Consider the following 23,391-nt stretch of genomic DNA (forward strand, 5'->3'; position numbering starts at 1 on the left):
TCCTGTATCTTATTTGGGCTTGTCTACACCAGAGTAACGGGACACAGGTGGCGCTGTGGGTTAAACCACAGAGCCTAGGACTTGCCGATCGAAAGGTCGACGGTTTGAATCCCTGCGACAGGGTGAGCTCCCGTTGCTCGGTCCCTGTTCCTCCCAACCTAGCAGTTTGAAAGCACGTCAAAGTGCAAGTAGATAAATAGGTACCGCCCCAGCGGGAAGGTAAACGGCGTTTCCGCGCGTTGCTCTGGTTCGCCAGAAGCAGCTTAGTCATGCTGGCCACATGACCCAGAAGCTGTATGCCGGCTCCCTCGGCCAATAAAGCGAGATGAGCGCCGCAACCCCAGAGTCGGCCACGACTGGACCTAATAGTCAGGGTCCCTTTACCTTTACCTTTTACACCAGAGTAAAATGTGGATACTCATCTCAGTGTTCTCCTGGACTAGATGACCATAATGATCCCTACCAGCTCTATGATTCTGTGATTTTATGGTGGAATCTACACACATATAAAAAACTCTGCGAAAATGTTTTTTAAGGAAAATTTTGAAAAACACATTGAATTTTATGTAGCTCACTGTCGCCATCTAGTGTCACATTTGTATATTGCACTTTACAACACATTTTAAAACGTTTTATTTGCAGCTGTATGTCCTATGTGCAGCAAAATGCAGCAAGGTTGTTTTCCTCTGCTGTGTTTCAAGTCACATTTGCACATGGCTGTACACACCACAGACAGGGTGGGGATGTTTTCACCCGATGCACATTATCAGTTTAGTTTCCTTGCCCCTCCAAACCACCACGCCCAACTCATTTTCATGAAGTGGTCATCTGCACAATGGCTGCCTCAAATGGACACGCCTCAGTTTAGCTGCAAAGGGAATGTGGATTAAAGGCTCCCCCACACTTCTGCTTGTCCTATGATTTCCAGGCATGGGTTCAAGAGATTTTTCAACAGGTTTTCCCAGGGATAGCAGCGAGACAAATGAAAAACCTCTCAGACCTGTGCCTGGAAATCGTGGGGCAAACGCAAGTGTAGATGAGTCTCAAAAAACCACAATATAGTTCTGCATAATGTGTAACGTTCTGTGTACATGGATTCAAAGGCCATCGGTGGGAGCGCCCTGGAGCCAGAGTAGATGGCAATGTGCACACAGCCATTGATTGGGAAATGAAATCACAACAGAACAAGACTGTGAGGGTGGGCGCAAGTTTCCACTAACTTATCTGTGCAAAAAGAAGCTGGGGTGGGGTGGGGTTATGTATTTGCAGCAGTGACTCAGCTGGGAAAGAAAGGCAACTCGCTGTTTGTTGCTGGGATCTTATTATCAACCAAACCCCCATTGGTTTCGTCCATTGTTTTTTGTACCGTTCTTAAAACTATTTTTAGCTCTTTTATGGCATGTCTGTAAATCAACTTTTGGTGCTTGCCAGTGTAATGAGGGCCTAAAATATTACTGCAAAAGAAAAACACCATTCCCAGGTAATGCGACAAAGCTGCTTTTCAGAGTCGCATGCATATGACAAAAATTAACAAATATATAGTGCTGTTAGATGGGAGCTTGGCTCAGCTTGGATAATTTATTTCTATATACTAGAAATGTGTGGCGAGAGTAGAACAGTATGCTGAGTTGTGACTTGCTCTGCAGTATTTTTGCTCTCTTTAAATGTTCCACTTGCCACATACTGAGTAAACTGTTGGGGAACAACAGCAAACATTTTTGCTTCAAAGGCAGCATTTTTCTCCTTGTGAAATGTGCCTTATCTAATGGGTTCAAGTGTGAAATACCTTAGGCTGCTGTTATCAAGCACAAATCTCACTCCCGCTTCAAAGTGATAGGAACAAAGTCTCCCCTGGGCAGCTTCTAAAACCCACAACTGGATTTTGCTGTGGGTTTTGGATGCTGCAGTAAACAGCTAGAAGTGTACTCCATCTAATTAAAACTTTTACTAAAGTGCTTTCAGGGCTTAATTTCAGCCAAAGCTCCTACGGAAAAACTCTTTTAGATTTTACCTCTTTTAGATTTTAGAAGTCAGCTGTAAATAGGTAGAGGTCTCTGCGCATGTTCAAAGTGAATTATCCTCATCACAGATCTAGAATTAGGAAAAAGGGCTTTTAGGTCAGATGGTACACTTTCCAAGCAGCCTTGAGAAATTGAATATGCATTTGTGAATTGACTAAATGTTTGTCAATTTGGCAGAAATGCCAAAACCAATAAAATAACTGGCATTTCTGAGGAATTACAAGCAAGGGCGTCCACAGGAATTTTTACAGGGTGGCAGAAGGCAGTAAGCACTCCAAATAAATAAGTAAGGGGGGGGGGGTTAACCAGAGTTAGAAATATCATACTCCTCTCTTTGTTTTCACCTTTTGTTTTTGGGTAGGCACACTAATGTCTAATCACAGCTGCACTAAAATCTGGGATATCTGATTGTTTTCTCTGGGTCAGCAATTATTTCTCTTCCAGGGAAAAGCAAACAGAAATACAAATGAACCAATAAGTTCTTTATCCAGACAACGGGTGTGTCACTCCAACTCCTCTTTGTCTAACTTCTCATCTCCTTTCCTAAATGTCAATCATTGCTATAACTTCATTCATTGGCTAAAAAAAAACTGAAGTGATTAGGCTAGTTTTTTTAAAAAAACACCAAATGAACAGAATAGTACCTGCATATGTTTGCCTCGTCATCTGGGTTCTACAAAGGCTAGATATTTGCTGTTTATTCATTTATTTGTAATAAAAGGGAGGTGGAACCCATGGATTAGGGTTCATCAGGGCAGGAAGCCTTCCCCCTTGTGGGTGACAATAACTGGAAGCTGTAACGACAAAATGAAATAAGTATAATGTAGCAGCACTTTTATATGTGTTTTAGAGAAACAGATTTCATAGGGATTTACACCAGCGAACTGCATTGCATCAGTGACTAATGGGATCAAGAAATGTTATGAAAGAGATTGGGGTTGCGATAAAAAGCTAACTTAGAATATTAAGAACATAGGAACAGCCTACTAGATCAGTCTAGTGCAGTATCATGTTTTTACAATGGCCAAATAGACGCCTGTTGGAAACCTGCACGCAGGACCCAGGAACAAGTGCCCTCTGCCCTCCTGTTGTTTCCAGCAACTGGTGTTCAGACACTACTGCCTCTGACTGTTAGGGCACAGCCATCATGGCCAGTAGCCACTGATATCCTTTTCCATTTTTTCCATTTTTTCCATCCCTTTTTCAGGCCATCTTAAGTTTGTGGCCATCACTGCCTCCTGTAGTGTTCCATAGTTTAATTATGCACTATGCAAAGAAGCACTTTATTTCATCTGCCCTGAAACTTAAAACAGGATGTGCTGTAGCACTAATTAAAAGTAGAACACAGAAAACAAATATCATACCAAGCTACTACTGAGCCGTTTACTTCAGTATTGTTGACACCGATTGGCACTGTGTTATGCTGTAGGAGAGCTGCAATAAAATGCTGGTTTATCCCCTAACAATTTAACTACAAGTAAGAACGCTCTCTGTGCCCAAAGGATGCATGCTGATAACAAGTCCTGGCATTTGAAGAGAACCCTTCCATTTCGATAAAAAAACACACATTTTATTCTGGGCTCGTATCCTAGATTTTGAATGTTATGCTGTCCATGTACGTTTAGGATGGTGGAAGGTGCTCTACTTTTTCTACTTTTTCTCTCTCCCAACAGGCAGCCAAGCAAGAAAGCCACACGGGGCTCCCTTTTCCTGTTCCCAGTGTCGTCCATGGAATCTTCCATGTGCGGGGCAAGAGCGGCGAGAGCACATTGCAATCAATGTAAATAAAGTTCATATAAAACAGCACCAGCTCTCTGTGTACATATTTATACGTGCATACTTGGATAATAAAAACAGTGTTAGAGACTTTTTTCGGTTGCAGCGCTTTGAGATAAACACGCAGTTCTTAAAAGTTATTTTAGCAATCGGTGAGTGCAGAAAGGGTAGACAGGTTTAAAGGAAGGGATAAGGTAAAGGTAAAGGTACCCCTGCCCGTACGGGCCAGTCTTGACAAACTCTAGGGTTGTGCGCTCATCTCACTCTAGAGGCCGGGAGCTAGCGCTGTCCAGAGACACTTCCGGGTCACGTGGCCAGCGTGACGAAGCTGCTCTGGTGAGCCAGCGCAGCACACTGAACGCCGTTTACCTTCCCGCTAGTAAGCGGTACCTATTTATCTACTTGCACTTAAGGGTTCTTTGGAACTGCTAGGTGGGCAGGAGCTGGGACCGAACGACGGGAGCTCACCCCGCCGCGGGGATTCGAACCGCCGACCATGCTATGGGCAAGTCCTAGGCGCTGAGGTTTTACCCACAGCGCCACCCGCGTACCTGCTGCTGGCAAATACAGGTTTAAAGGAAGAATCTAGTGAAAGTTTTTAAGCAGCGAAAGTTCGTTTTGGAAACTCGGCGATCCTGTCTCTTCCTAATCCACATCATAAGGCTGTTCTATGTACTTCCACCACTTCTGCCCCGCACATGAAGAATCCTAAAATGTGCAACCGGGAACCGGACGTATAGGTTAAATTATGCAGCGAGGTCTCCCTCTAGCCTCCGCTACCTGTTTCGTTTCTAATGGAACCACCAGCAGAGACCGCGGTGAACAGGGTTTGCCGTAGAGATAGGGAAAAACGCACGCGCGCCTAGACACACGGACCTGTTTGACTTGTTGCTCTCGCTCTCGCTCTCTTTGGTTGAGGAGGAGCCATACTTTGAGCTCCTCCCTTGTCTCCAGCCGCGCTCCGCCTTCCCGTTTTCCGAGCCGCTCTAGCCGCCCTGGCCCCACCTCTGTCTCACCGAGCGTGACGGATGCTCCCTCTTTGCTTGAGCGGCCTTTGTCGCTGCTGTCGGCGTGTCGCCCGCGCGCAGTCATGAATAGTCAAGAAGGGTAATGAATATTCACCAGCTCCTCGAGCCCCGGCGAGCCAGAGCATAGCGGAGCGCGCGAGGGGGTGGGTGCTCGGACGTGGCTGGCCGGGACTTTGCCCCTGGGGAGACACTTCTGGTCCGGGCGCAGCTCGCTCATGGCTCCCAGGGCAGCAGCGCCGGGAAGCGCCCGGTGAGCGCGGCGGGGCGCGGTGAGGGCACCGGGCGGAGGGTTTGGGGTGCTGGGCGCAGGTGTGAGGGGATCGTGACCCCCCATTTATTAGGAATCAGGCTGCAGAAAAGGAGCGGAGGCTGCAGAGGGGCGAAAATCTCCCCATAAACTGCAGGGTCCTCACGCCCAGGTACTCTGGCTTTGTTTTTGTTTTTTGTTTAGAGATTTCTGTACAGTACCACCAAAATATTTATATATATATATATATATATATATATATGCATATATGTGTGTGCGCGTGTTTGTATTTTTTTGGCGTGGCAGCAGCTAGACTTCGGAACTCCCTGCCTATTGATATCAGGCAGGTGGTTTCACTCCTGTTTTGGGGGTCTGCTTAAAACATTTTTGCATAGGCAGGCCTACCCAATATATGTAGGGCGTTGGATGTGTGTTTTAATCTGTTTTTAGTTCATTTTAATTTAGTTTTGAAAGTTTTAAATTGTTGCTTTTAACTGTTTTTATCAACAATTTTATTGTTTAGTTCATTTTCGTAAACTGCTTTGAGAGTTCTTTTTTTCTTTTGCAGTTGAGCGGTGTATATATGAAGTAAATAGTGCACAATAAACAAAATGATTAAAATAAAATCCACATCAAGTTATGTAAACAGGATGATTAAAAACACCATAAAGGTGATGCAACCCATTTTTAAGTAAAAGCCCAGCAAAAAAGTTGGGTTTCTGTCTGGTGTCTGAAAGAATACAAAGGGCGGTTGCAGGTTGTCCCCCTTTTGGGGTGGGATTGAGTCGCATACCAGTAAATTCAGGTTGCACAATTGTATCTGATTGGGAGGTCTTGCAGACCAAATCCGCTTCCTCAGAAGATCAGACTTTTGTGATAAGGACAGTAAATGAGGAAAATGGACTAGGAAGCTTGAGATAACTTGCTCTAATGCAACGTCATATCGGCCCCCTGCAAACAGATCAGAGTGAATGCTCATTAAACATTGCTTAATCTCCCTGCAAACAAATCAGAATGAATGCTCAATAAATGCCCATCTGGAAGTACATGTCGGAACTATCCCTGAGTTTGCCAAATTCCCCCTTAAAACCATCTGAGTGGGTGGTCATCACCACACTCCTGAGGCAGTAGTACACTTCAGGTGCTCAGTGTGCTTCAGGTACATTCTTTCCTTGTAATGTTTAAAACAGCCCTGTAAGGTAGGTCAGTGCTATTATCTCAATGTTGCATATGGAGCTGTAGAGGCTGAGAATCTATTGCCTAGTAAATCTGTGACCAATGTCGACTGAAACTTCCTGGTTCATAGCTCAGTCTGTTAGCTGCCACACTACACTGCACTACACCTGTCAGTATGCATTGAAGGATGTGATATGGTACCAACATGTTTGAGATTACCAAAGGGTGGCTTGAGGGTGTTAAGGGGTGCATTAAGTGCTTTCAAATCTAGGTGAGGAATTATGGGGCACCTCTGGTTTGAAGGGTATCTAGGAGGTTCAAATAGTATAATGGTAAATGCTAGGAATGCACACGGTACCCAAGACAGCTTAATGTAGATTATTTGCCCATTAAGCATGCTTTATAACCACTTAGGTGTGCTCATAATTATGTATAAATGTAGTAAGCAGTAGCTTTCACTGGAGTTTTCTTACAGGTGAAATAGATATTCTGTTTGCGAGCACTTAACTGTGAATGATGGTGGTAATCATCCCAGATAAAAATATAGGGCCTGATTCAATTAAATAGTCACACCAGCAGGAGCCACACAACAAGGCTCATTAGTACAATCGGGCTTCCCCCTTCTCCCTCCCACCCCGGCCAGATTGCTTCTGCAGGGCCAGAAGAACCCCCAGAATAACAGCAGGCAGGAAAAGGAAACATGGTTCTACCTGACAAGCGGAAATGTTTTCCCAGACAGAATGATTGCAATAGTGCAATGTTGAATTGCGCCCACAGACTCCAAGGATATCATTGGTCTCATTCAAATTCAATACCTGCTCTTTACCAGCAGGTCCCAGCATGGGTTACAGCAATTTAAAATTCAGAATTAAACAGCTAAAATAGAGTGGGACCTGAAAATATACATCTCAGATGTCAAAGACCAAGGCAAAGAGGATACATCTTCAGCATTTTCCGAAAGCTGTACAGTGGTACCTCGGGTTAAGAACTTAATTCCTTCCGGAGGTCCGTTCTTAACCTGAAACTGTTCTTAACCTGAAGCACCACTTTAGCTAATGGGGCCTCCCGCTGCCACTGCGCCGCTGCTCCGTGATTTCTGTTCTCATCCTGAAGCAAAGTTCTTAACCCGAGGTACTATTTCTGGGTTAGCAGAGTTTGTAACCTGAAGCATCTGTAACCTGAGGTACCACTGTATAGTGAAGAAGCAGGAAGAGGAGACAAGAGTTAGGAAGAAAAGATGGAAAGGAAATTAGGAAAGAGATACGCTTTGGGGTGGAGTTCTGGGGCTATCGTATGACTGCTATGAAACCTAATCATGTTTAGGTTTAGAAGACTTGTAGGTGAGATGCAGAATGGAACATCAGGCTAATGCAAGGAGAGAATGAGATCCCTTAGTAAGGCCACAGGGCAACCACTGAAAATAACGAAACAGAAACAAGAACTCGGGACATAATGGTGGTATTCACAGGACAGTCACTCCCATGTGCTTAGGAAAGAGGAGCTGAAAATAATATTTAAAAAGCAAAGGAATCAAGCTTAGGTATTCATCCTTTGATATCTCCCATGAAGAGTTGTGCATCTCTCAGCAAAACCCTCCCAGTGAACTATCAGAAAGTAACAGTGTCATTTTAACTTACAGCTCGAGCACAGTTTGGCTTATCTATTTATTTCAGCTACTTGAAAGAAAGCTGAAGTTCTTCTAGTTTCAGTAGTGTAAGTAGAATAAAACTAGTAAAGGTGGCAAATCTGTTCGGAACATTTCCTTAGATGCTGGTGCTGCAGGTTTCTTGCAGTCGGAAGTAGGAAAAGTGTGTGATGCAGGGAGGGAGTTGCGGCAAAGAAGTTTAATTTATGAAAAACTTAATTTAAGCTTCAACAAATTAGTTGAAAGATCAAGTCATGCAACAGGTTATCTTTTCCCAAGGAGAAACAAATAATTCCCCCATTGATCCCTGCATTTGCTTAGGAAGACGGCTGTGTGGTGCTCTTTTTGTTACTGTGAAGAATTATAGATTTTTCACACATTTTTCATTTATTGCATTTCTATCCCACCTTTTTATTCATGGGGCTCCAGGTGGGATACACGGCTTTCCTCCTCATTTGTTCCCCACAACAACACTGTGAGAGGTAGTGACTGGCCCAAGATCACCCAGTAAGAGCTTCATGGCTGAGTGGGAATTCGAACTCTGCTCTCCCAAGTCCTAGTCCAACACTCTAACCACCACACACTGTCTCTTCCCAACATACTATGCACTAAGCTCCTGAAAGAAGGATAGCATACACATCAGATGGTTAAAAATCCACATGGCTCTTCCTTGTCTGAATCTACCCTTAGATTCCTTCCTGGTATGGAATCAGGACCCACACAATGAGCTCTGGATTTCTTTTCTAGAGCACTTTAGTGCATTTCCAACTGAGGATACACCTCTGGCCTTCAAAAAAAAAGATCCATGCTAACAGAGAACATTCTTCATTATTGCCATAGGTTACTATTGGAGTATCGGGGTGAAATCTCTCCCATTCCTGTTTTCAGAGGGCGATCCCAGAATTTCATTTGGTTATAGTCAGTCTGAACTGAGCAGACCTTTGTGTGTGGCTTGCGTGCTAGCTTGATAACCTGGCTGTTCTCGAATCTGTTCCTTCCAGGCCTCGGCCCCAGCTGGACCGGCAGTTTCTCCAGCGTTTTCTGAAGATCCAAGAAATTTTATTTCCTGCATGCTGCTCCAAGAATGTACTGATGTTCCTAACCTTGCTCATGGTTGCTCTGTTGGGTAAGTGAGTCGATGGCTAAGAAGGATGATATCAAGCGAGTCCTTTTGTGATGTGCCAGGACTCTTGTTGATGTATATGGGAGCACCCTTGGAGTTCATCCTTTTTCTCTTCACCACCCTTTACCTCCCCTAGAGCAGCTGGTCATTTACCAGGTGGGACTGATTCCCAGCCAGTATTATGGAGTTCTGGGGAACAAAGACTTCCGTGGATTCCAGCAAGTGACAGCAGTTGCACTGATTCTTATTCTACTGAACTCTATGGTAAGTGAAACCTCTTTTTCTTACAAGGAGACAAGAGCACATGCAATGCAATTTGTCATGGATGCTTTAGTGGAGATTCCTGCATTGTACTAGGTTGGACTAGATGACCCTTGAGGTCCCCCCACCTCTAAAATTCTATGATCCTGTGATACTGCCTTGCTCTGCACATGTGTATCCTGAGGGCCAAACGACATGTTAGCTAACGGCTAATCACACTTTTTCAAGGCTTGCTTATCACTGTCACTTTTATTTTGTTTATTTATTTTATTTCAACTGTTAAAGGTCTTCATTTTACTATAAATAACGTGTGTGTGTTTTTTTGTAATGTTTCCATCGTGTGATAAATTTGGGCTGCTTTATTACCTCACAAAAGTGGCTATCCCCAGGGATGGTGTAGTTAAGCCAGGACAGTCAAGTCACTGATTCTAGCCATAGCAATTCAAAAGTTTCTAAGGCACATCTTCACCTTGCGAACTGCCCTAAGATCTTGTGATAAAGGGTGACATAAAATAAAACAACAACAACAAGAGAGTAACTTTCTAACTCTTCCCTCGCAGTTTCTAAGCTGCAATGGAAAAAGCTAATCTGGCTTGGGCCTCTCAGCACTGTTTTCTGACCACTCTCTGTTCTGGAAGGTTCTGTTTACTGTAAACCCGTCTGGACTGTTAGCTGTTGTGAAGAGCTTTTTATGTCAGCAGTCGGACAAGGGGGGATTCATCTAATGCTTTAAATCAGTTGCTTTGAGCAGAGGATGTCTTCAGACTAGAAGTCTTTATTTGGGTCAGTGTGTTCATGCAATCCATGGTTGGGGAATCTCTGGGCTGCGAGCTAAATTAGCCCCACCAGTTTCACATGCCCATTCCATTTGTTATGGATGGGGCTTATATCTCACGCTGTTTAAATTTGGTGCAAGCCTGCTGGGATTGGCTCCGCTCAGGAACGTGGGAACATACCCACTTGATGTCATATGACATCGTAAGTGCAGTTGTTGGACCACAAGAGTAGCCATAAATGCTTTTCTTGCCTTATTCTCATCTTGTCTCCCCATTGTGAGTCTCACTTCTCTCTCTTCTCAGCTGAAGAGCTTTGACCAGTTCATCCGCAACCTGATGTATGTGAGCTGGAGGAAGACTCTCACAGAATACCTCCATGGCTACTACTTTCAGGGCCAGGTGTATTATACCTTGAATATTCTGCATGAGGAAATCGATAATCCGTAGGTGGCCGGACATGATTCGAACTCCTCCTGGCACCTTCTAGCATATTTTGTACACCATCTGCCTTGATGAGGGCTGGCTTTGTTGCTCCGCATATATGTTGACCTTCTTTGTTTTTCTCTCCCTAGGGCAGAGCTTTCCAAACTGTGTCACGACACGTTAGACACCTGCACAGAATTTTGCTTAATCGGTTGCCATTAATTTGATTTTAATTAATTTTTATAATGAAATATTTTTAGAATGTGTGATTATTTGATTGTTTGATTATTTGATTATTGTTAGCCACCCTGAGCCCGGCTTCGGCTGGGGAGGGCAGGATATAAAATTTATTATTATTATTATTATTATTATTATTATTATTATTATTATTAGTGTGTCGGATGCAATGTGTAGGTGTGTCACGGGAATGCTCCCCATGCTCCTCCCAGGGCTGGAAAGGGGTTAGTTTAACCCAGGCATCCCTAAACTTGGCCCTCCAGATATTTTTGGGACTACAGTTCCCATCATCCCTGACCACTGGTCCTGTTAGCTAGGGGTGATGGGAGTTGTAGTCCCAAAAACATCTGGAGGGCCAAGTTTGGGGGTGCCTGGTTTAACCTCCCGTTTGCTAGGAAAATTGAATTACTGAGTCGCAAAATGATGCATGTCTAAAAAGTGTGTCACCAAAATGAAAAGTTTGGAAAACTCTGCTCTAGGGAGCCATGGGCTTTTCTTTAGATGCGCAGGGAAGTAGTTTGAATATCCAGCCAGATGGGCGGGGCATAAATAATAAAATTATTATAATTATTATGATGATGATTACATTTTGAATACATGCTCTGTGCTCCAGGCACTGGGTTTTAGCCAGTGTTAGTCCTGCTCAGAGTAGACCAACTGAAATTCATGGATGCAACTAACATTGGCCCATTAATTTTAAAGGGTCTACTCTGAGTAAGGCATAGTTGGCTGCAACCCACCAGGCAGGACTCAAAGCAGTAGTTGTGTTAGCAGAAGTCGGCGCAGTGTGTCCCACTAGTGCTACAGAGCTCCTCCCACTGAATGTCCTAACCATTGGCATGAGTGGGGGTTCAGGAGAGCCCCCGGAACAGCACCTAGGGTGGGAGTGGGGGCGGGAATCAGTCTGGCAATTGGAAATGCTTGGCCTGACAGACTGACCCCCCTAGCACAATGCTGAATTCCACCCACTATATTTAAAACTGAAATGCAAACTGCAACAAACAAATGTGGGGTGGGGTTTTTTATCCATATCTAATTGGAGATGAGAAGGGACGTGGGTTAAACCGCAGAGCCTAGGACTTGCCGATCAGAAGGTCGGCGGTTCGAATCCCCGCGACGGGGTGAGCTCCTGTTGCTCGGTCCCAGCTCCTGCCCACCTAGCAGTCAAAGTGCAAGTAGATAAATAGGTACTGCTTTGGCAGGAAGGTAAACAGCATTTCCGTGCACTGCTCTGGTTCGCCAAAAGCTGCTTAGTCATGCTGGCCACATGACCCGAAAGCTGTACGCCGGCTCCCTCGGCCAATAAAGTGAGATGAGTGCCGCAACCCCAGAGTCGGCCACAACTGGACCTAATGGTCAGGGGTACCTTTACCTTTACCTTTAGTTGGAGATGTGTAAAGAGGCTAACAATAGCAAGATGTGAAAGGGCTCCAGTTATTTAAACTATTTAAATTTAAACTGCTTTAGAGGAATGTTTCCCTGTGTTGCTTTAGTTTGTGGTTTTTGAAACACTAGAATCACATTAGGACGCTAATCCCTCGAGATTCTAGTGCCCTCGATAAGTTTTGGACCACATCTCCCATCAGGCCAGGTGAACATGGATGATGGGATTTGTGACCTTGCAACAACTGGACGGCACCAGGTTAGGGGAGGCTGTTGTTTTATAAGACAAAATGGATCTGCTTGTGAGAAGAAAATTGAAGAGTACTGGTAACTGGATTAAAGTACAATTTGATTAAAGTATAGGCTATCTGGCATTGTGGTGTGATCCTTGGGTTGCAGCACAATTAGCATTTGCCTTGTTCATAGTATGGAACAACTATAGGTGCAATTCTGTAGCTGTTTAGATAACTCGCAAGAGATGTTTAAGGTTGGAGTTGCAAAGGGGAAGCTACAAACACAATAATGACTTTATTTGACTTGACGTTGTGCAACAGGAATTCTAAAAATGCAGCTTTTGGTTCCTGAAAATAACCAGCAGTTGAATTACTCCAATTCTTGGGTAATGTCAACTCAGCAGTGATTGCAGCAAACTGATACAAAAAACAAGCACTTGTATAGAGCACTGGAATCAGTGCTCTGCTGGAGGACTCTAATATTTTAATATTTGAGGAAGGAGAAGATGGAGTGTCCCAACAAGAGGTTTTATAAGATAAGGCTGGGAGGCTCCCCATTGGAGCTGTTGTAACATCTGATTTCTTGCATGCAGGAGGAGGTTGCACTGACTGACTTTGAGATCCCTTCTGACTCTGTGATTTTGTGCCAGTAACCAAGCTGGTATTTTTGCCAGCTGTTGTTTAGCATTGATTTGCAAGCTAATAATTAAAAAAGAAAATACTTCACCAGCCTTAAAACTGCATAACTACCCAGCTCTGATTCTGTGTGGACGAACTGTTCTGTTCCTAACATGTTAACTTTTCTTATGCTTTGCTCTTTCTGTCATAGCAGTCGATGCAAATTTAAATATCCTTTTTATCGTGCAGGGATCAAAGAATCAGCCAGGATGTGGAGAGGTTCTGCAAGCAGCTGAGCTCCATGGCCAGTAAGCTCATCATCTCTCCCTTCACGCTTGCTTACTACACCTATCAGTGCTTTTACAGGTAGGGGCAGTCTTCACCTAGGGAAGAGGGATGGCCACATGCTCAGAGGCTGCCCTAACTTTTCTCCCAACTGGAGTACAGCATAGATGAGCCTCTAATATATTAGAAGGCAGCCTTCTGCTGACAGTTTCTCTAATCTCTCTCCATTTCTCTTGCCTAGCACTGGCTGGATGGGCCCAGTGAGTATTTTTGGATATTTTATCATGGGCACAATTGTTAACAAGATCCTAATGAGCCCCATTGTTTCAAAGCTGGTGCAGCAGGAGAAGCTGGAAGGTGATTTCAGGTGAGTTTATTCAGCAGGTCTCATGATCCGTTTGACCCTGAAAATAGCTATAGTCTGAAATGATGTGTTCGCCACTGTTCTTTTCTCGTTTGCTGGTTGTGATTTGTGTTAAGAGAATCCTTTATAGAAGTCTTCTTAGGATATGAACTTCCTGATGGCTCACAAATGGAATGCACATTGCAAACCAGATAGGCTGCTGCTGAGGATGAGGTTGTTCATACACATAAACCTGGCTGTTAAGTCCTTTGCTGTCTCTTGCGATAGTAGAGTTCTGTGTCTGCTCTCCAGCCTAAGTGATGTATATGGTTTGGGGAAGGGGCCTTGGCTCAGCGGTAGAGCCTCTGATTTATATGCAGAAGGCCCCAGGTTCAATCCCTGGCATCTCCAGGTAGAGCCAGGATAGATCCTGTGTCTGAAACCCTGGAGAGCTGCTACCAGTCAGTGGTGATAATATTGAGTTCAGTGGACCAGTGGCCTGAGTCATTCTAAGGCAGAAATAAGAATGGGTTTTGCAGAGACGCTGATTACGCAATCTGAAAAAAATGATCATTGAAGCAAGTGTTTTCTGAATTTAACAGGTTTAAACATATGCAGCTACGGGTGAATGCCGAATCTGCTGCTTTTTACAGGTAAGTAAGTGGACATCTCAATTTTTAGTATATCTTTTCTGTGACGCCTTTGGTTCCTGCGAGTATTGCACGGTTTGTGTTGAAGTGTATCCCACAAACATCTCGAATAATTAGCATTTCTTCCCATCTCCTGTTCCCAGTTGGGTTCCACCTTGGTGGTGTTCAGGTTTGTTTGTTTGTTTGTTTGTTTGTTTGTTTGTTGTTTTACGTGTAAGATTGTTGTTGTCGTTTAGTCGTTTAGTCTTGTCCAACTCTTTGTGACCCCATGGACCAGAGCACGCCAGGCACTCCTGTCTTCCACTGCTTCCCACAGTTTGGTCAGACTTATGTTTGTAGCTTTCAGAACACTGTCCAACCATCTCGCCCTCTGTCGTCCCTTTCTCCTTGTGCCCTCCATCTTTCCCAACATCAGGGTCTTTTCCAGGGAGTCTTCTCTTCTCATGAGGTGGCCAAAGTATTGGAGCCTCAGCTTCACAATCTGTCCTTCCAGTGAGCACTCAGGGCTGATTTCCTTCAGAATGGAGAGGTTTGTTCTTCTTGCAGTCCATGGGACTCTCAAGAGTCTCCTCCAGCACCATAATTCAAAAGCATCAATTCTTCGGCGATCAGCCTTCTTTATGGTCCAGCTCTCACTTCCATACATCACTACTGGGAAAAAGTGTAAGATTAGTATTCATCATTACATAGTTCACTTTGATAATTTGGCTAGATAGCAGGATGTCTATCCATTCTGTTCTCTATTCTCCACACACACACACACACCAGTTCACCCATTGTTGTTGTTTGTCGCTTACTTGGCTCACAGAACACCCCACAGTTATGAAAGCAAGAAGAGGAGGAATAACACCAGCAGAATTGCGGCGGGGTGGGGAGAGAAAGGCAAGCAGGAAAAAACAGAAGGAAAACAACACACGCCATGGCTGCTTTTTGCCACATGAGGTCACTGTTGTCGTTGGAAATCTCACAAGAGTTCAGAAAGTGTGGATTAGGTGTATCAGTTGGTTGTCTCCTCTTCACCACTTTCCTGGGAGAAGTTGTATTCACGCAGCAACCCATCACCACCACCCGTTTGTCATCCTCTAAATGCGCACACATGCATCTTACCCCCAGGTCCGTGGGAATGATCACTGTCCAGACTGACTGTGCGCTACTGTCCTGCTTTTCAGAGCTGGGGAAGTTGAGCACATGAGAACCAACCGCAGGCTGCAAACCCTCCTGCAGACCCAGAGGGAGCTGATAGGCAAGGAGCTGTGGTTGTACAGTAAGCAGAACTGGTTTCCTTCATCCCCTCCTTCACTCCTTACACAGGGAAGGAAGCTTCTAGATTTCTGCCATGCAGAAAAGACATTTGGGAAGTGACTGTTCAAATGGGAACAGAGAACAAGTTGATGAACCGATGAGGGAGAAAATGGGTTCTACTGGAATCCAGACCAAAATGGGGTCATTCTGGGCCTTCACAGGAGTGCCTAAATAGGCCAAACAACAAGGCCTTGAGACTGAACTCTGGGAAGGAATAGTAGCAGCAAGGAAGTAGGCCAAGCAGCACTTGGGCCTCGTGGATTTTGCTATCTCAGGCTCTGTCTGCCAGAGAAGCTGTCTAAACATTTTGTTATTGGGTACTGAGTGCTGAACTGAAATAGATTGACGTTCTAATTGACAGTTATTATCTTGAGTAGCACTGTTAACTGGCTTTGTTTCCAGAGCATATGTTCCTGATAAACTTTTAAAACATAACACAAAAAACTGTGTAGATGTAATAATGGAATACTGAATGGTTTCGTTTATGTAAAATATGTAGGGATTTATGATATGCAAAATGAACCATGGAAAGAGAAGGGAAGTCATTGATATTTTAAGGATGTTTAAATGAGTATTCTAAATTGTAAAACAGAAAATTTAGCAAGAATTTTGTACATATCTACATATACCATATTTTTCGCTCTATTGGACAAGGTTTTTCCCCTCCAAAAATTGAGGGGAAATGTGTGTGCGTCCTATGGAGCGAATGCAGGCTTGTTCCATAGCCGTGCGCAACCCCTCCGGCAGGGAGAGGCTGCAGGGGCTATGGCTTCTTTAGCCCTGCGCAGCGTCTCCCAGCAAGGAGAGGCTGCACGGGGCTAAAGGGGAAGCCAAAGCAGCGAGCGGGATCCATCCCGCTCACTGCCTTGCCTTCTTCCATAGCTGCACGCAACCCCTCCGGCAGGGAGAGGTTGTGTGCAGCCTGTACGTTGCTCTTTGGGGCTGGGGGGGGGGAATATTTTTTTTTCTTGATTTCCCCCCCTAAAAACTGGGTGCGCCCTATGGTCCGGTGCGCCCTATGGTGCGAAAAATACGGTATATGTTTAAAAAAAACAAAAAACTGTGTAGATGGAGGTCCTAGATTAACTGATCTGCCGGCATTACCACTGTATTGTCTTTTTCCCACTTAGTTGGAATCAACACTTTTGACTATCTGGGCAGTATCCTGAGTTATGTGGTGATTGCCATTCCCATTTTCAATGGAGTTTACGCTGATCTGGATCCAGCAGGACTGAGCTCTTTGGTTAGCAAGGTAAGCTTTTTGCAGCGGCATAGCTCGGTGCTAGAGCACATAATGTTTTGAATGCAGAAGGTCCCAGGTCTGATATTCCTACACACTGACCTGTGGTGTCCTGTAGGCTGTAGTGCCAGGAGTAATATTTCCTCCGTGATCTTACTGGTCTACAGGGAAGAAATTGGTCCTTCATTTAACTTGGCCCTGAGTTGTTCAGAGCTTTAAACGTTAGTAACAAGAGCTTAAGTGTAGCCTGATAGCTGATCGGCAGTCAGTGACGTTCCCTCAGTCCAGGTGGAATATGTGGGAGCTCAGGTGTTCTAGCCACCTCTGTGTTGTTGCTGCCCCGTCTAACACTGCAAACTGTTATGCTTTCCTGGCATGGGGCTTTTGACCACATAATAGCCTTAAACGGCTCAGGACCGCAATACCTCAAGAACCGCCTCTCCTCGTATGAACCAACCCAGACCCTGCAATCATCATCTGAGGCCCTTCTTTGTGTGCCTCCTTTGTGAGAGGTCCGGAGGATGGCAACACAAGAACAGGCCTTTGCAATGGTGGCTCCCCGCTTGTGGAATGCTCTCCCCCCAGGGTAGCACACCTGGAGCCTTTATTATTATTATTATTATTATTATTATTATTATTATTATTATGGAATGCTCTCCCCCCAGGGTAGCACACCTGGAGCCATTATTATTATTATTATTATTATTATTATTTAATCTTTATTAATTTAAACGCAGGTGGGACGCAGGTGGCGCTGTGGGTTAAAGCCTCAGCGCCTAGGGCTTGCCGATCGAAAGGTCAGCGGTTCGAATCCCTGCGGCGGGGTGTGCTCCCGCTGCTCGGTCCCAGTGCCTGCCAACCTAGCAGTTCGAAAGCACCCCCGGGTGCAAGTAGATAAATAGGGACCGCTTACCAGCGGGAAGGTAAACGGCGTTTCCGTGTGCGGCTCTGGCTCGCCAGAGCAGCGATGTCACGCTGGCCACGTGACCCGGAAGTGTCTCCGGACAGCGCTGGCCCCTGGCCTCTTAAGTGAGATGGGCGCACAACCCCAGAGTCTGTCAAGACTGGTCCGTACGGGCAGGGGTACCTTTACCTTTACCTAATTTAAAATAAATACATTTATGAAAAAAACAGACGAACAAATAAATAAACAAACATACATACAATCAAACAAACAAATAATAGAAGAATCAAACAAACAACCATGCTATAAGAAACAACAAGATTAATATAACTGTCATCATTTATACTCCTGGTACTGGTATAGTACTCCTGGTACTATAAAACTTATAGAGAAGAAAATTAAAAATGACTTCCAATTAATCTCACTGTACTTTATCTATCCATGACCTTACACCGCACAGTTACATATTTCTTAGATAGTTTCTTTTTACCTCCCTACAAACTTATATTTATACAATACAATACAAGGATCAGGGAAGCTCACCTGGAGCCTTTCTTACATATCTTTTGGCGTCAGGCAAAACGATTGTTTTCGCTTGTTGCTATGTTATGTATTGTTGTGTTTTTTATATTGTAACCGGCCCTGTGACCCTCGGATGAATGGCGGCATAGAAATTTAAGAAATAGTAAATAATAAGTAGTAATTGGAAGTGACGAAGAGCAAGTCAGTCCTAAGACAGGGCCAGACCACCATAAAGAGAGAACAAATGTGATACCTCGAGCGCTACTGGTGGCGGTTTTATTGGTCTTTTGGGGAGATGGCACTGTTTTTAGGGATGCTGTCCCTTGATATCCCAAGTAGAAGCTAGGAAGGAGACCAGCAAGAGCACACAACTCTGCCACAGGGTGTGTGTTGCGCCAGCACCCTAAAACACTGCACACCGCCATACATAGGTGCATACACAGAAGCACACACAATCTGCACTCCACATTTTTAAGGAGTTTAGTCCACATGTTGAATTTTAAATTCACCATGCAATGCAGTCATTCACATAGATGCCTGCACCTGTGTATAGCGTAATGTGTGAATAGCCTTCCTGCTGGGAGTTTGCAGGTACAGGGCAGCAAGCTTATCGTGCAGAGAGTTAAGGCAGCAAATTTATTGCTTCATCTGTCGTGGCATGAGATCCTTCCCTCTGTAAACAAGATGCAGCCTAATTCAGGCCTGGGAGCGAGCCTGCCATAACAGAATCCATTTAGCCCAACCAAACAGTCAGGAACTAATCGCAGAGGGATAAAAATAGTTGAGCCTGGCATTCCTCACTGTGCAGCAAGAGGCTTCTTTAGAACAGGTCTGGCAGCCTCATGGGAGCAAAGGTGGACCTTGGCAAGATCAGCCTGAAGCCAGATTGGAAAAGCTGTAGGCTGTTGTTTATATGTGTATATATATGTGTGTGTGTGTGCGTGCGTGTAAGTGTATATATGAGGGACGCAGGTGGCGCTGTTGGTTAAACCACAGAGCCTAGGACTTGCCGATCAGATCGGCGGTTCGAATCCCCGCGACACGGTGAGCTCCCATTCCTCGGTCCCTGCTCCCGCCAACCTAGCAGTTCGAAAGCACATCAAAGTGCAAGTAGATAAATAGGTACCGCTCCGGCAGGAAGGTAAATGGCGTTTCCGTACGCTGCTCTGGTTCGCCAGAAGCGGCTTAGTCATGCTGGCCACATGACCTGGAAGCTGTACGCTGGCTCCCTCGGCCAGTAAAGCGAGACGAGCGCCGCAACCCCAGAGTCGGCCACGACTGGACCTAATGGTCAGGGGTCCCTTTACCTATGTGTGTATGTATATGTATATATATATATGTGTGTGTGTATACACACACACACACACACACACACACACATATATATATACACATATACATTTGCTTCTTCCTTGCTGGCTTACTCAGCAAGCCCTTTGTAGCTGAGCTCATGCATGCGTACTTGCTGGTGAGTGGGCCAGATACCAGAATCCCTGCTCCCTGGGGCAGCTGTGTTTCCGTGTTACTCGTTTGCAATAAATCAACAAACCTGAGAATCTCAGTGCTTCTCTTTTTGCCTTTACCCTCCTAACTGTGGTCAGTGTTTGCTGAAAGCTTAGAAGACAACAGGAGGCTTTTGCAGGTCGCTTGAACAGATTCCTGCCATTACCCTCACCACCTACCCACCCCAAGTTTTATTTTCCTTTACCAAAAATGGCTATCAGACTGCTAAGGTTTTGCAAAAGTTTTGACCCACGTAATTGCTTTTGCAAAATGATCAGTCCACCTCAGGGATCAGATAATGGTTAATTCTGCTACCAGCCAGGGAGACAAACCACTCCCCCAGCTGATTTTGAGGCATGAAAATGTGGGAGCTCCTTCTTGTATGTTTTTGATTCCCAGCCCTTGCTAATGCTTGGCTTGTGTGTGATTTGTCTTGCAGAATGCCTTTGTCTCTCTTTACCTCATTGGCTGCTTTAGCCAGCTCATTGACCTCTCCACCACCGTGTCTGACGTAGCTGGCTATACACACAGGTAAGTCCTCTTGCCTGCTTGAGGGGCACCTATGTCATAATAGTGAGGGCCTGTGTGTGTTAAAAAAAGAGCATGAGCATCTGCTTCTTATGGATCCATCAAAGGTAATAAACAATGCAGGAGACTCCTGTGTCCCAGTATGGGTGCACTAAGTCGGTCTCTTTTCAGAGGCATCCTTTCAAAAGAAACAAACAAGGAATCTCCTTTCCCCGTTAGGCATAGAATGTCAAATATATTTTGTTGTAATCTTTGTGTCTGCTGCAGTGGAGAGAATCTGAATTTTTCCTCTCAGATCAATTAGCAGGTATTTCAGCCCATGTGACATTTGTGTCCAGACTATGTACGTTAGGTGACCATTACTATCCTGCAAACAATAATTCACTGCTTACCAGGTTTTAGTAATATGTTAATAAACCTTTTTCTTTTCCCTTGTGGATATTAGGCTTCTGGTTCTTGTCATTCAGGCTAGTTTGCTGCTTTGGGGCATCACTGCTACTCCTTTATTAGCAACTTTCTTGTGGGTTTTTTTTTTTTTTTTTTTTTGTAGAATTGGGGAGTTGCTGGAGATGCTGCTGAAACTTTCCAGGAAGCAAAATGACTGTGACTCGCCAGGCAAATGGGAATTCAACAGGTGAGTATCTCTAGCTAACATCAAGCGTGGGACGACAGTTTTCCTGTTTTTGCTATGGTGTTTCTTGTACCACCGAGTGGTGGACCCAAAAAAAAGGCAGTCAAACACCTTGGCCACTGAGCTGTGATGTTTCCTTCTACTTACGTTTCCTCCTTTCTTGTGGTGGGGGCACTGATGCCATCAGCGTTTCCAAAGAGGAGGTGGTCTCAAGCGACACAGCTTTCCTCCTGGAGAAAATCTCTCTCTCTGCTCCCTCTGAGAAGCTGCTCATTAAGGATCTAAACCTGAGAGTCACGCAGGGGAACAATCTACTGATCACCGGGAACACAGGGACAGGGAAGACATCTTTGCTGCGTGTCCTCGGTGGCCTTTGGGAGAGCAAGCAGGGTGAGTTCATCAGCCTCCCTGAAACATTCCTTTGGTGAAAGGGGGCCCTTGCAGCAGATTGGAGGGTAGAACTCTGTTTTCCCATAGGTTTGTGAGGCAAATGCTGGATTTGGACGGTTCAGGAACCCAGATGTAGTCTCTTTCGTGCTTGAGTTCTTAGTGATATTGCCCTCCCCAGTGCAGACTTAATGGTGGCCTCGGCCCAGTATACCTGAAGGAGTGTCTCCACCCCCATCGTCCAACCCAGACACTGAGGTCCAGTGCCAAGGGCCTTCTGGCGGTTGCCTCGCTGTGGGAACCAGGCAGAGGGCCTTCTCAATAGTGGCACCCACTCTGTGGAACACCCTCCCATCAGATATCAAAGAAATAAGCAACTATTTGACGTTTAGAAGACATCTGAAGGCAACCCTGTTTAGGGAAGTTTTTAATGACTGATGTTTTAATGTATTTTTAATCTTTTGTTGGAAGCCGCCCAGAGTGGCTGGAGAAACCCAGCCAGATGGGCGGGGTATAAATATTTATTTATTTGTTTGTTTGTTTGTTTGTTTGTTTGTTTATTCATTCATTCATTCATTCATTCATGGCCACTGCCATAGATGTTGCATGGCACTGCAGAACTAGGCAAACTACTGCCCCTTAGCCCCCATCTCTCTCTTCCCCTCTGCCACCCCAATATGGGGATTTATACTAGCCTGCTATGCAAGGTTGTTGTAGGAAGTATTGAGATAGTGGCCTTGGCACATTCAAATTGTGGCTTATTAAGCCAGGTTGTGCATGAGCTCCATGCACCCGCCCACAGCTCCTTCATGCAAGTGGCAATATGAGCCAGACATGGGTTCATATTACAGGCAGACTGGGAAGCTACAATTAATGGCTTTCAAGCGAACCAAGCTGTGAAGCCAAGGTTTAAAGTTAGCTTACAAATCCTCCCTGGTTTGAAAGCTATTAACCATAGTTCCTGGTTTGCATATAATGGGAGGTTCTGGTTTCCTGTTGTTTCTTGGCTTGCTTCACCACTTGCACGAAGGGAGGAACAAAGCAAGAGTGAAGGGGCTTTAATGCAGGTGCACAGAGCTGGTTTATATTCTGGTTTATTAGGCCAGGGTATGATTGCGCAGACTAGATCAAATCCAAGTGTTCATTTCAAGTTTGTTACCGAAGTGTTGGCTCATAGACTTATGTCTCTGTGATTCCTTCTGCTGGGTCTCTGCAGGGGACGTCCACATGCTGACTTGCTTTGGCCCCCATGGGGTGGTTATCCTGCCACAGCGGCCATTCTTCACAGATGGGACCCTGCGGGAACAGGTAAGTCACCTCGGTGCCAGATTCCCAGGGTGGGGGGGTGGTCCTTTGCTCACCCACAGACTAGTTTGGTAACAGTGGCAATTCTAAAAACAACAACAACCAAACCTGTTACAATTGCTGCAAGCTGAGTTGCCAGGAAATGGCCTGCCTTAATTCATTACATGGGGCCAGAGTCCTATTAATGTTTATTAGAAAGCTCTTATCAGAGAGAGTATTGTGGCTGCTTCCATCTTCGTACGACTGCGGTGGAGACTCTCATTTGGAGTATGTGTCTGGTTTATTTGATTTAGGTGATATACCCTCTGAAGGAAATCTATCCAGTTTCGGGTGAGTGGAAATGCACTGGAACTCTTGTGCCCAAATGGGCTCAGATTGCTTCAGCTTTTCCTGTGCTTCTGTTCTTCTCTGCAGTGTGTGTGTGTGTGTGTGTGTCCACGCTGCATGAATCAGCATTGCGCTTGCCTGGGTCGTCTTTCAGTAGCTTTATCTGTTTTCCTGCAAAACTTAGCTGAACCAGGATATTAATCGCAGGGGAGTGTTCGGTATGTGGAGTGGTGCAAAATGTACATTCTTGTGCTTACTCGGCATGGAGGCTGTGAAGCGAAAGGAACCTTTCCGTTTCTTATATGCGCCCATTAGGTCTTGCCCAAACTTCAGCTTGATCCGAGCAGTTTTCTGCTTGTCCCATGCTTTCTGGGCACAGATCCCAGAGGTTTTCTGTTTGCCCTGCCGTGCTTGCTTTCCCCAAGAAAAAAACCCCTTTACCGCTGAATTGCAGCAAACGTCAATCCGCAGAAAGGCGGTAAAAATCAGGTTTTCCTGGGGGAAAGCAGGACAAGCG

The 23,391-nt window shown here is 45.1% G+C and overlaps 2 protein-coding genes and 1 long non-coding RNA gene across 9 annotated transcripts in view; 2 read left to right on the top strand and 1 right to left on the bottom strand.

Annotated features, from left to right (window-relative positions):
- The window catches only part of VRTN (vertebrae development associated), a 27,531-nt gene extending 25,498 nt beyond the window's left edge, over nucleotides 1-2,033 (bottom strand). The window contains exon 1 of the mRNA XM_079971961.1: nucleotides 2,012-2,033. The gene's annotated coding sequence lies outside the window, so the exon portion shown is untranslated. The remainder of the gene's footprint in view (nucleotides 1-2,011) is intronic.
- The window catches only part of LOC307214434, a 9,709-nt gene extending 5,885 nt beyond the window's left edge, over nucleotides 1-3,824 (top strand). Inside the window, exon 2 of the long non-coding RNA XR_013838084.1 lies at nucleotides 3,695-3,824. This is a non-coding gene — a long non-coding RNA (uncharacterized lncRNA). The remainder of the gene's footprint in view (nucleotides 1-3,694) is intronic.
- An 888-nt stretch (nucleotides 3,825-4,712) lies between these two features.
- The window catches only part of ABCD4 (ATP binding cassette subfamily D member 4), a 33,873-nt gene continuing 15,194 nt past the window's right edge, over nucleotides 4,713-23,391 (top strand). The window contains exons 1-14 of one of the 7 annotated variants that reach the window (XM_079972169.1): nucleotides 4,713-4,904; nucleotides 8,895-9,019; nucleotides 9,153-9,280; nucleotides 10,357-10,496; nucleotides 13,197-13,313; nucleotides 13,474-13,599; nucleotides 14,178-14,228; nucleotides 15,395-15,489; nucleotides 16,658-16,779; nucleotides 20,136-20,227; nucleotides 20,775-20,858; nucleotides 21,043-21,245; nucleotides 22,459-22,550; nucleotides 22,841-22,877. In XM_079972169.1, the coding sequence (XP_079828295.1) occupies nucleotides 4,888-4,904; nucleotides 8,895-9,019; nucleotides 9,153-9,280; nucleotides 10,357-10,496; nucleotides 13,197-13,313; nucleotides 13,474-13,599; nucleotides 14,178-14,228; nucleotides 15,395-15,489; nucleotides 16,658-16,779; nucleotides 20,136-20,227; nucleotides 20,775-20,858; nucleotides 21,043-21,245; nucleotides 22,459-22,550; nucleotides 22,841-22,877 (1,429 nt within the window). In that variant the 5' untranslated portion in view covers nucleotides 4,713-4,887. Of the gene's footprint in view, nucleotides 4,905-4,943; nucleotides 5,076-8,894; nucleotides 9,020-9,152; nucleotides 9,281-10,356; nucleotides 10,501-13,196; nucleotides 13,314-13,473; nucleotides 13,600-14,177; nucleotides 14,229-15,394; nucleotides 15,490-16,657; nucleotides 16,780-20,135; nucleotides 20,228-20,774; nucleotides 20,859-21,042; nucleotides 21,246-22,458; nucleotides 22,551-22,840; nucleotides 22,878-23,391 lie in introns of those variants that run through there. The other 6 variants (XM_079972171.1, XM_079972172.1, XM_079972168.1 and 3 more) reach the window with 6 other exon arrangements.

Source organism: Podarcis cretensis, assembly GCF_951804945.1.
Source record: "Podarcis cretensis genome assembly, chromosome: 1".
NCBI lineage: Eukaryota > Metazoa > Chordata > Lepidosauria > Squamata > Lacertidae > Podarcis > Podarcis cretensis.